This window comes from Rhipicephalus sanguineus, chromosome 1 (genome assembly GCF_013339695.2).
Source record: "Rhipicephalus sanguineus isolate Rsan-2018 chromosome 1, BIME_Rsan_1.4, whole genome shotgun sequence".
Lineage (NCBI taxonomy): Eukaryota > Metazoa > Arthropoda > Arachnida > Ixodida > Ixodidae > Rhipicephalus > Rhipicephalus sanguineus.
The window spans coordinates 312,125,643-312,138,144 of NC_051176.1; the positions used below are offsets into that span (position 1 = coordinate 312,125,643).

The 12,502-nt window shown below is 46.2% G+C and overlaps 1 protein-coding gene across 1 annotated transcript in view; it reads left to right on the plus strand.

Moving 5' to 3' along the window:
• LOC119379432 (structural maintenance of chromosomes protein 3) overlaps positions 1–12,502 on the plus strand; it is a 661,154-nt gene that overhangs the window by 463,109 nt on the left and 185,543 nt on the right. Inside the window, exons 22-23 of the mRNA XM_049411979.1 lie at positions 7,021–7,095; positions 7,173–7,281. Of these exons, the coding sequence (XP_049267936.1) occupies positions 7,021–7,095; positions 7,173–7,281 (184 nt within the window). The remainder of the gene's footprint in view (positions 1–7,020; positions 7,096–7,172; positions 7,282–12,502) is intronic.

Sequence of the window (12,502 nt, forward strand, 5' to 3'; positions counted from 1 at the left end):
ATCGGAATCTGTCGAAATTCGCCGTTTCTGTGGAGCACCCGCGAGCGACATCAACGCGAAGTCTGAAACAATGAGCGCTCACCTACCCGACTGCGAACGAGCTTTAAAAATCTCCCCGCGGTGGAAAAAAGAAACTCGCAAACAAAACTGATAAAAAAACGTTATTTTACCCTTTGTATTGCATTAGCTGTCCAGAACCGCTCAGAGAGTGCCAAAACTTGAAATTGAATTCATCGAACCCATACTATCGATGGGAATAGGTGCGGTCATGAAAGGGGTAAACATATGAACGGTTACAACCTAATTGCCACGGATCCCTGACCGAGTATTACGGAGCCCAATGTATTCACCTACTGTTTAGGTAGTCGCTCATCCCATGCCTGTCATTTGATGCATACTGCGATAATTTCTGTCACATAAAAGGCATATACTATTAATTATACGCCCCTCAACTCTCCAACGCTCCAGTGTGCCACAAAAGGTCTCCCATCTTTTCGGCAAGTGCACACTGATTGCGGCTCTGGTGCGATTATGCTTATGCCTTTACTGATAAGCATCGGAAAAGAACAAAGGCGAGACAGCAGTCACCTACGAACGCTTAAGTATGATGTCACGCCAACAACCCTATCACGATAAGCAACTTAAGCTGTCTGCTCAGCAGCACATAGCTGAAGCGTACTGCACGCTTTTAATAGGTGGCAGTATAAGCATTTCACCAGCACCAGATGCGGCGTAAGCATTTCGCCCTCATTCTTCTGCGGGACCGCTTTCAAGGGCTCATTGCTTTGTGGAAACTAAAGCAGCTAGGTGTTTCAGAGTTGGCTGAACGAAGTGCTCGCCCACCGCATTCGTCCACGATCAAGAGCTGCGTGGGTGCCGAGAAACTTTGCTGCACTGACCCTATTATGGCAAACGCGTGTAGCGCTGTTCTATGTGTACTGCACATTTTTAATAGGCGACAAACCAAACGCGCCGCACTGTTCGTTGCTGCTTCCTTGTGGAGAGCGCTAGTGCGTCATGGGTATGCAGAGTGTGCGTCACTTGCAGGAGGCTGGCCGTCGCCGTGTGTACCCAATGGTAAGATACACTGAAACCTCGATATAACGAACACGGATATAACGAAATATCGGTTATAACGAAGTAAATGAAGAATAGTGGTGCAATAGATACAGTGTTAGGAATATACTTTTATAACGAATTTTCGGATATAACCAACTTATTTTCGTGCAGAATGTAACTTTGTTATAATGAAGTTTGAGTGTACTTGCTGCACCCATGCACAGTCAGGAACTGAGCAGGTACAATGAGCACTCGATGTGCAGTAAATGCGCACATGTGGTGCATTGAGAACTTGAGTTGGCGGCGCGGTGGCAACTACTGTGTTTTAATGAGACAGTGCCAGTTTCTGCTCACGAGCAGAATGTGTCACGGGCATGCAGTGTGTATCGGGGAAAGCCGATCTTTGCGCCCGTCCACTCTGTCACCCGTTTTTGTTCCGGACCCTGTAATAGTTTCGAAATGCTCTTTGGCATCGCCACCACACACTATCAGACATTCGTGGAAGTGTCGAAATTTTTTAAGCACCTTGATTTTAAAAAAAAAGAAAAAGGAGAGGCCTTGTAATTGGTACTTTATCCTCTTCACTAGTTGCGCCCATGTTTGTGGACATGACTTCTGAAAACTCTCACCTTTGTCTCCCAGAGTGTCCTTTACCTATTCTTCAACAATGAGCAGAAGTCAACATTAGTGGCTGGTGTGCAAACAAAACAAAACGGCTGTGGGCAGATTGTGCAGAGTGCGGCTGCTTAGGCCTAACTGCCTAATGTTTTGCAATTAATATTTGTTGTACATACAAAGTAGTGTGAAGAATAGTTATGCTATTGGGCTTTGGGAATCATTCACAATATACTTGAAACACTGAAAGCCAGAATTTGCATTTGTCGGCAATGTTTCTGGATAATTGCGCCCCAAGTCCCAGTTTGTGGACACCCGTTTTCATCCTTAAATTTTTGTTGGCATGTTTTTTTTTGCACATGTTCGACCACGTGAAATAAGATTTTGCTAACTGCATCACTTTTTTCTTGCTATACCTTTGTTCGGTAGTGAAGTGATTATGCAACGTTGGCTCTATTACTGCACTTACTTCTTGGTTAGTAGCAGCGGCACACATCAGGAGATGCAAATTTGTTCTTGGTGGTTATTGAGCACTGCCGTTTAGTGTGTAGCTATGCCGCCTTCCTGTCAGGTATGTATTAACAAAAAGATTCACTATTCGAGAAATCAAATGGTGGACACAGTAAAAGGTTATTAATTCGACCCTTCTTAATTCGGAAAGTCGGATAATTCGGACGTGTTCCCTGGTCCCGGCCAGCATATGCATTGTTTAACGGCATCAAACTCTGGTTACTTTGGTCACATCTGGCCGCAACCCGATTAATTTGGAGCGTGCCGAGCGTGAAGCGCCGCAAATGTGCGTCGCAAAACAGCCAAAACGGCATTCGCAGACAACAGAAACGAGGCAGGGCTGACTGCATCGCTATCTTCAACACTTAGTGACCACGGCTTTATGCACACGTGGATCCGGCACTTGGCAGCAATGCGTGTGCAATGTCACAAAAACTCAAACATGGGAATAGCTGTTGAAGATGAAGAACTGTCAACCGCGGTCGGCCTGCTGGCACAAAACTTGCTTGCTATATCGCGATGGACGAACTATCAGTTGCCGGTCATTTTACCTGCCAAAAAACCATCGTCAGGTGTGCGTGGTGGTGGTGGGGGTACGCAGTAAGGGACGGGTACAGAATACGTTTCAGGCTAATTAAACACGGGAGTCTGGCACCGTGGTCACATAGTGAACGAAGTCGTAGCATAACGAAAATTGCAGCTTTTACTCTGCTCTTGTGGAAAATAAGTACTGGATTTACATATGCACAAAGAAAATGAAAATGCGTTGATGTAATAGGCACTTGTTTATTTCTTAATACTTTCGATAACTCGGCATTCGGTTGATTCAGGCTTTTTTTCTGGTTCCGTTAAATCCGAATTAGCGAGCTTTTACTGTATTCGATTCGTCGGAACTATTAGAGGCACTCTTTGATTCTTATTCGATTATTGGCACACCCCTAATTATTACCCTTCCCTGGTGTTCGTAAACAAAATGAGAGCTGGTTCTATAGACTTGCACATTACATCTTGAAGCCGTGGCCACAACCATGCAAGGACATTGGATGGACACAGTATGGCAACATCATACTGACTGCTTGCAGTTTATACAGGTGAACCCCGCTCATGTGTTTTTTAGGTGACCGTATAGAAAAATGTGGGCCCCTGGAAATGCAAGGGCCGAGAAAGAGAAAAAAATTGCAAAATGAGAGTTGTAGTAAAATACACAGTCAAATTTCAGTGCATCTGAACTCAAAAAATTGTAGTGTTGGCAGGTGCACCTTTTCGTCAGCACATGACGAGCAACTACAGTGTTAGAGGTGTGAGTTGTGCTTGCTGGTGCAAATTATTGACTGGGACTTTGCACTAATTAGACACTTGCAATTCCATTTGGCTCCGATCAGGATCAATTGTGCATGCATGTTTTCTAAACAAATGTGGTGCCTTTACGTCTGCTGAGAACGTGAGCTCCAGCACCTTTGTGTGTATGCACCCGGTATTCTTAAGCGACTACACATGGTGATGCTTTCATAAAATTATCGTTGGATCTGCCGGCATCTACGAGCAATAACATTTTTGGCCCACTGTCTTTGCACGGTTGGCACAGTGCCAGATCAGCATGGCTCGTAAATGGCCCAACGCCTTGCACAAGTGAAAGTATCTCTGAAAGTGATAGTTCGAAAATACGGCCCCTACTCCTAAACTTGGTCACCTAACCCAATGGCACACCCATCCACAATCGCATCAACAGATAGAGCCGCAAAAGCGCGAACGTCGTCATTCACAGAAATGTAATCATTGTATCATTGTATATGATTCCGTTAGCACTAACAGTTGGAGGCGTGAAAGAACTAAGCACGGGCAGCAAGCTTGCACGACCATCATGACGATTCACAAACACGAGAGGATTGCGGGAAGCACGGACAACGACAAGTCCACGCTAACGTGACGGCGCAAAAACGTGCACGAAATCAGGTGGCATCATAGATGCCATGTGCAAATAGTGCATCCAGATTTCAGGGTCTACCCTTTATTGACAGGAATCGAAAACATCACTGTGTGGCTAATCTCATAGTCAAGCCAAGCCAGGCTATGTGAAATATCGACATGGCCGCTCTCCATGGCCCGTCCAGCCAGCTCACAGAGTTCCAGCTCCTGGTGTATCGTACTGGAACGGTCCAGCAGTTGTGATGTAATAGAGGGGTTCCCATTGCATTGGTTTCTATGGGATTTATGCGAGGACTGGCCAAAAAGGGCCTAGCAGCTTGGAAAACATAGCACCGAGGAATGTAACAGTAGGGTCCTATTGTATGAGGTTTATGATTCATCAAACAGTGCACTGTTACATGGAACTACTGCCAAAACACGAGTGTTGATTTGTGCTGGTGGGCAGAAAAGAAAACCTTTTAACCACCAGGACATCAATGAGTTCTTCTTGCTTAGAATCGAATACAGTGAACTCCCGTTAAGACGAACTCGGTTAAGACGAATTCTCGCTTATACCGAACAACACGGGACCATTTGTTTGGTTTCCCATAGACTCAATGCAAAAAAAATTCGCTTAAAGGACCCCTGACAGCGAAATTTTTGTTGGTGACTTTTTTGCTGTAATTTGTAGCTTTGTGTCTGGTAAACTCTAAATTAAATCGTAAATGCTCTAGCGTATCGTACAACTTATTCTAGCGTAGTTAATTGTGACCATTTTAGCATCACTTCAAAACGCCCGCCTAAAAACCACAAGAAACCGGCGCCCCATGCGGGGGAGCGTCAAAGACCACGTGCACTCAAGCTGTGGTGACGTTGACAGCGCGGTTTTCAAATCGGGGCCCCGCGCGCGGTAGAGATTGAAAGTATGTGGGTGCCTCGGTATGGGTAACTACCTCGAGAGCAGCCCGACAACAGAGCCAGAGGGGTGCGGAACAGTAGGCCTCGCCGGGTGCCAGTCGTCGTATTGTGCACGTGCGCCCCGCAAACCTTCTGTGACGTCCACAATACTTGCTTTACTCGTGGAACGTCACACGGGGCCTCTATCTACGTCGTACCAGGATGTCGCAAGGTGCAGCCAACTCAAGTGAGCACTCACGCTTACTTTAAAACCAAATTAAGATATCTTAAAGGCAACGTTCGTCACTAATAATCGGTCAGATGTGCTCCCGTATACAGGAAAGTCAAACAACACAAAGATCTCGAGGTTTCAATTTTGGTGTCAGGGGTCCTTTAAGACGAACCGCCCAACTGTACTCTTCTGTTAAGACGAACTTTCGCGATGATCAACAACGCTAGCGATTCTGCGAAACGAACACTGCAGTCTTGGTGGGGCATTCAGGCGACCGAGAAAAAGCAGAAAAGATGAAAAAAAGCACTTGCTGGAGCAAAGACGCGAAGCAAATCGCGACGCGGAGGGCGCGAGATAAACGAAGAAGACCGGCCAGCGGATAAAGCCGGTATCCCCTCTCACCCCCAGCCTGTGGGTTGGGGACGTGTGGGCTTTATCAGCAAAGAAAGCAACAAAAAGAGTGGGGGATTTACAACTTGGAGCCCCAAGCTTCGGCTTCCCAGCTGGAGTACAAAGGAGAACAGAACAACACAAGATCTTGGGGCCCCTCCGCCGTGGTCAGAGGGGCAAACGCAAGGGGAGTGGGAAAAAAAAAAGAAAGCAACAACAGGAACAAAAATGGTCTGTGCATTACAATCGAGTACGAAACTGAAACCACGATCGCGGCGCACTCGCGTCAGAGGGGTCAGGTGCATTGTCATCGCCATCACACAATGGCGGCCGAGCACATGTATTTTGTGGTCAATTCGCGTTGGTACGCGTTCTATCTGTTCCCAGTGAAGTGCAAATTGTGATGAGCCACTTTGATTATGAAAGCGCATGACAAAGGAAGGCTATTTTGCACAGTGAATATAGCTGCGTCGTGTCTTTTTCGTGGCGAGGCTTGTGACCGTGAGTAGCCCGATGGGTTATCTTCAGCTGCACGTCGCTCAGGAAAAGTTACTACGGGCCGAAAACGGGAAAATATTCGGACCTCGAAGAGAACCTTGCAGACTTTCTTAAGCAACTCAGCGTATAATGACTTTGTCAAGGCAACAGCACGCCACCGAGGTGTATCCAGAGGTGATCTTAGAGCCAGCAAAACAGGCTCACAGAAGAAAACGAACTGCCAGGACAATAAATTTTACATTCTTTGAAGGAAAGTTGTGCTTTTCTCCATTTTTTTTCTAATCGTCAACATAGGAGCGTGTTACAGTTTTATCATTAAAATGTGGTAGCAAATATCTTCACGAGCATTTTTATTTTTGAACACGCGAAATCGGGTACTCGTAAGATTCGTGTAAATACTCTGCTTGAAGGCATAGTCTTTATCTAGATGAGCCAAATAAATGCTTTTTCTTGTCTTTTTGCCCCACATTGTAAGTCTGCTCCATTCAGTGTTTCAAGTAACATATTTGGATGCACTTGGCATGTTAGCATGTCTCTTTTTAGGGGCACTTCTGATAAGCCGAACTCCTGATAAGACGAACAGATGACCGCGGACCCTTCGAGTTCGTCTTAACGGGAGTCTGCTGTATAAGTGGAGCACTTTCTTCTTTTTTGGTCTGATAACATAATAACATTATTATTATAAGTGGTTCAGGGCCAGCCATGCACTTATAATGCAGTATTGCATCCTCAGGCCAGTAGTACGATGTTTCCGTAGAATGTCAAATTGTAGTTTTCATTTATCTGAAGATCTTGCTTTCTTAAGCTCTGTTGTTGATAATTAGGGTGCTGTCTGTGAAAACTAATAAATATTTGTCCACATAGAACATCATAAGCTTGCGTTGTTTGATCACGAAATGTTGTCCCATATTCAGCTCGAGGCCGAGAAAAACAAGCTCGAGAACCTGCTGAACAACAATTTATATCGGAGGAAAGAAGAATTGGAAGCTGTGAGTTTCAATTTTATATTTCTGGCACTGCTCACAAACAGATGAATAAATCTGGTGCTTTCTTTTTCTAAATTAAGGCATTGCAAGAAATTTCAGTAGAAGACAGGCGGCGCAAACTGGAAAACAGCCAAGCAGAATTGGGAAGTGTGAATGCACGTATCACTGATGTCAACACTAATTTAAAAGGCAAGTACAAATGTTTACTATTTATATGTGGGCTTTTGCCAATTTTCGGTTCCACTTTTACATTTTTGACCACTTTTTCATGTTGATGTATAGCAGAATCAGTGACACAGTCACAAAGAAGTCAGTTTCGCCACAAGGGCGAAGCAATGAACGCGATAGCAAGAAGTTGGAATGTCACATGAAGAACTGCATACAAGCAGCTTGATACTTGAAGCGTGCTGCTGAAGCACGAAGAAGGACACCCGAAATGAAGTCACAGGTATACACAGGACAAGCGTGAACAACTGTCATAGTTGTTGTCTTTGCGCTTGAGCAGCCCGCTGCAAGTGTCAACAATGTTTGTTTGTTTCCTCAAAATTATGGCACATAGCCACTCTGGGGGATTGCCAAGACTGCTTGTAGAGAATGGAGAATCAGACCCTCTTAGATATTAGGGGCCAAGCACCTTAGGGTTTCAGTGTGTTGGCGTGCATCGTGCATCGTCGTCTGCTGTCACGGCGTGCATCGTTTTCTGCTCTTGGGAACGGTCCATTTGCATGAGCGCAAGAGAGGGCGCCACCGCCTCAGCGCTCTCTGTGTGGCAGGAGAGAGTGAACGGCGTGCGTTGACTATGCAAACGCTCTTTCTGTGTTGAATGCTGAACTACCTGCTCACAAGGAACGAGAACGCACCCTCGCCTGCGAGAGACGATGCCAACGCAGGCAGCGTCTGCTAGCAAGTTTCTTGGTTGAGAAAACGGACTGCTCGGGCTGAACAACCATTCACCAGCCACCCCGTATATGTAGTCACTGGATCTTGACCTGCAATGTAGTGCCGGTGGGAGATTTCTCTTGTGCGTATTTGAATATAAAGGTTCACAGCGTGCACATTAACTAAAAGCAGACTGCGGGTCTCTGTGTCTAATCTTTCTTCTGCCTCTCATTGCCCATGAGCAGTGATTTTGCTGTGGGAAACACCGGCACATACTGCATGCTTCGCCCCTTCACAGGTTTCATGTTAGTGGAGCTGAAACACCCTTCCCTACATGCTTCGCCCCTCCCCAATTTTTCTTTTAAACTGCGGGACATGGAGTGTCCCCTCTGCATCTCCTGCAACACGGGGGCGTTTCACGCAAGGTGTGCCTGGTGTTTTTTTTTTTTTTTTTTTTCGTTCCACATCATGAGTGGGTACAGAAAGGGGCCACTTTGTCGTGCGCGTCTCGAGGGCAGTTTTCAAATTGAAAGAAAATGTAGGAGCGTTGCGTGATAGAAAACACGCTCAAGCTCTTCCGAGGTCTGCGTACCACCAGCAGCAAATGGTGAACATAAACGACTCGCCGTTATTTCGCTGACGCTTACATGGCGTGTGGATGAGTTGTCTAATGCAGTGCGCTGGAGAGCGAGGAGTTGGTTCGAATCCCTGGTAGGGTACTTCAGAAATGTTTTCTTCTGCTTTATTTTTCTCTGTGCCTTTTTGTAGAGTATACACATACATATACGTATCCGGGACATGACGACTATGGCGACAGCAAAAATCCACCGAGAGTGTCCATATAATTGATACTGCAGTAAAATATTTGTAGCAGCCAAAATTCATATCACTGAAAAACATGGAAAACTAATACAGTAGAAGCTCGTTATAACGAAGCGGGATATAACGAACTAATGGATATAACGAAGCAATCGTAATTCCCCTTGAAATTCCCATAGACGCCCATGTATTTAAAACCTCGTTTTAACGAAGCTACAATTTCCTCGCAATGGATATAACGAACCTTTTTTTTTTTCCCCCACCGAGCATTTACTGATCATTTTGGTACCCGGCAAGTCAATCTCTTATAGCGCGCGACCCTTTACGTCGCATGCGGTAATTCAAAACTCGCGCCACGCGCTCCCGAGGAGCCGCCTGCCAACACGCGCGAGGGTGCGTGTCTGCCTGCCTCCCCTTTCCACCGAAACTCGTGGACTCACCCGCGCACGTCACCCGGCCTCCCCTCTCCCGCGGAACTCGTGGACCCTCCCGCTCGCGCGTGGACCACGTGGACGGCGACGCGGCACCGCGGCAACCGCGGGCCGGCCTTGTAGTTGCTTGTCGTTCGCTGCGTGTACATGAGAACAGCGTCTTTCTCAGTTCCCGCCGTTAGACAGGAGATGGACGACGGCAACGGCAAACGAAAGCGCAAAACGATTACAATCGAGCAGAAGGCGGCTATGTTGAAAGCCGTTGAGTCCGGCGTCAAGAAGAAAAAAGTGGCCCAAGATTTCGGCGTAGCGTTGAGCAACAAAGAAGCAGTCACCGGTGCTGTTGCACGATCGCCAACTGCTTCCGGCATGCCTCGTTTGGCGTCAAAAGCGGCGGTGACAGTGAAGATATCGGTGCTGCCGCCAATGAGGGTGCCGCAGGTGACCAAGACTTGGCGTCGTGGGACGCTCTCGTTGACGCCGGAGTTGTGCCCGACTGCGACACCTTCTGCACGTACGTCAGTGCCGATGCTGACGCGGTGACAACCGAAGAGCTCACAGAGGCTGAAATTGTGCGCGCGGTGACAGAGGTGGTGAATGACGACAGTGACGAATGTGTCGACGACAGCCCGGAGTCTGCGAACCCGATGTTCGGCGCTCACGATGACGGCGAGGACGGACTCGACATAGCGGCAGCGGCCGAAAAAGGCATCATCCGTCTGAGGAAGACACGGCAGAAGTCTATTAAGGACTTTTTTTCTGCTAAGTGAGCCGCGAGCTGGTGCGCCGAGTTTGGCGTGAATAAATTAGCAGTTCTTTGCTCTTCTTTCTTTTTTTCTTATTTTACTAGCTTTTCTCCGTGCGACGGCCGTTTTTCGTTTGCGTGGCGGGCTGCTGTGAGATTCGGTAGTGAGTACATCCTCTCTTGCGTGCTAATTGTCGGTAGAAATGGGTATTGGCTATAACGAACTAATGGTTATAACGAAGTAATTATGACTCCCCCTTCAACTTCGTTATAACGAGGTTTTACTGTATGCCAAATGAGTATGCTACTAGTATGCCTAGTGTGCAATAAAAGAAAACTAGCTTTCATTTTTATTTATCGTTTCTCAGGGCTGCAGCAAATCGTAGACGACTCCTAATGATTGCCGGTAGTTTTTAGGTGTCAGTTATTATACCCTTATTCATTACACATGCGTGTGCACGCATGTGTAATTAAAGAGGCCTTCCGACAGTTTTGAAGCACCTATTGTGTATTTGTGAGTTGCGTAGACTGATGACTGGGGATAATTAACATAGGTCAAAGCACTGATAGCAATAGATTTAAAAAATAATCGCGCTGCGAAGTCGTTAAATCGCTGTCGACCGCATCAATGCATAGTGGCGCTCGCCATAACTATTGTGAACAGCATTGGCGGAGAAGAGCGCAATTGTTTGATGGGATAAATGTAACGTTGGAAGTGACAGAGGCAATGAATCAAGAAAAGATTATTATCGGGTTTTGTTTTGCATGCTTCTCCATTGAACACCAAATAGACGCCATTGCAACAACAACAAAAAGAAAAGATGGCTACAAAACACGATACAGGGACTGACTGCTATTTCACCTCTTCCTCTTTGCTTGTGTGGGTCTGATTTCCATATGAAAGGCTTCTCTCGCTTGTTTCTCTTGCTTGTGTATGATCGCGAGCTTCCTCGTTTGCACATGCGGTAGACACTTGACTCTCGACTCTTCATTACTGAAAAAGTAATTACAGTATGTTTTTAGAAGCTAGCTTCAGTTCCTACTGTTCCCTGACATAGTATGAGCTTCTCGTCACATGCTCGCGCATGATATCGTGATGTTTCCATGGCCACTCCATTCCTGGCTCTGTTGGTGACGTACAAGTGGCCATTTTGAATGTCTTGGTACCTGAGGTCATCACAAGTAGCCTGTAGCATGACATCATGCTAGTGTTGATGTCATAGGTGCGCCATGCAAAAATGCACTTTAATGTCAAAACAAAATATCAGCATTCACTTAGATTCACACTCTCACAGAGACGTCTCTATATACAGGAGATTTTTATGGGAGAGTGAACTCACCTTTGAAAATTCGTGTCAGTACCCCATGGCAGAATGAAATCACGTCTGAAAATTCGTGCACGAAAACTTTCAGTTGTCGTTTTCTTGCGTCAAATGAAAGCCTTTCTTCAAGAGCCGGCGTGTCGAGACATGTGCATCTTGACCCTCGCGCCACCAGAGTTACAATCATAAAGCAGCGATTGTTCCTCAAACTAAAAAGTGCTTGCGCGTGCGTCCCGGTTAAGGAACGACGCCATGGAAGGTGCCGATGCAGCTTCTGTTCTGCTAGTTGGCGTGACGGCAAAACGCGCTCTTGGCAGAGGCTCGTGACGTCTTGGCCAGTTGGAGGCCCTATTTTGTAAGCGTTCTGTCACCGAACGGAGGCGGTTCATTCTGTCGGGCCGCACGCGATTGGTGGAGGCTTGTTTGACGTTCAAGACGTGAGAATATGCAAGAACGGTCATAGAGCGGTCTCCGGCCCCGTTCTGTCAAATTCTGTCAATATCAAGTCAAGTAAAACCTGATTGCAAGGTTCACTTCAAGGGCTAAGAAAGCAGAATTCATTAGTAAGGCACGAAAGGCGCGCCTTCGAACTCACGACATTGGCTTCCGTGGAGCAGAATCAAGGCCTATATATGTCAACGACCATCTGACGCAGGAAAAGAAAAGACTGTTTGCGAAAGCTCTGTCGCTGAAAAAAGAAAAACGTTGGCAGTTCCTATGGACAGACGACTGCCTAATCAAGGCAAGGAAGAACGCAGACAGCAGGGTTTTTCGCATCAGAGACGAGGCTGATCTGAACATTTTCACTAACCAAGCGTAATAGCATTAGTTGGTTTTTTCACTATGAGTTACATTGATTCAAAAGATCTAGCACCCTTACTGTCAAATTCATGCTGCTCAGTTATTCATTTTAATGCGAGAAGTTTGAAAAGACACTACGATGAATTTCACCTGCTTTTATCATCGTATCTCGTTCCATTTTCACTGGTGTGTGTCACGGAAACGTGGCTAAGTGATAAAGATAAAAACTTATTTTCATTTCCATCTTACACTCCGGAATACTGTCATCGTGTATCATCCAGCTATGGTGGTGCTGCTATCTTCATTTCCCATGATATTGAGTATATACGCAGATTAGGCTCAAACCCCGACCTGCCATACTGCGAAACAGTATGGATTGAAATAAATAAGTCATCATTTGATACCGGCGAAAA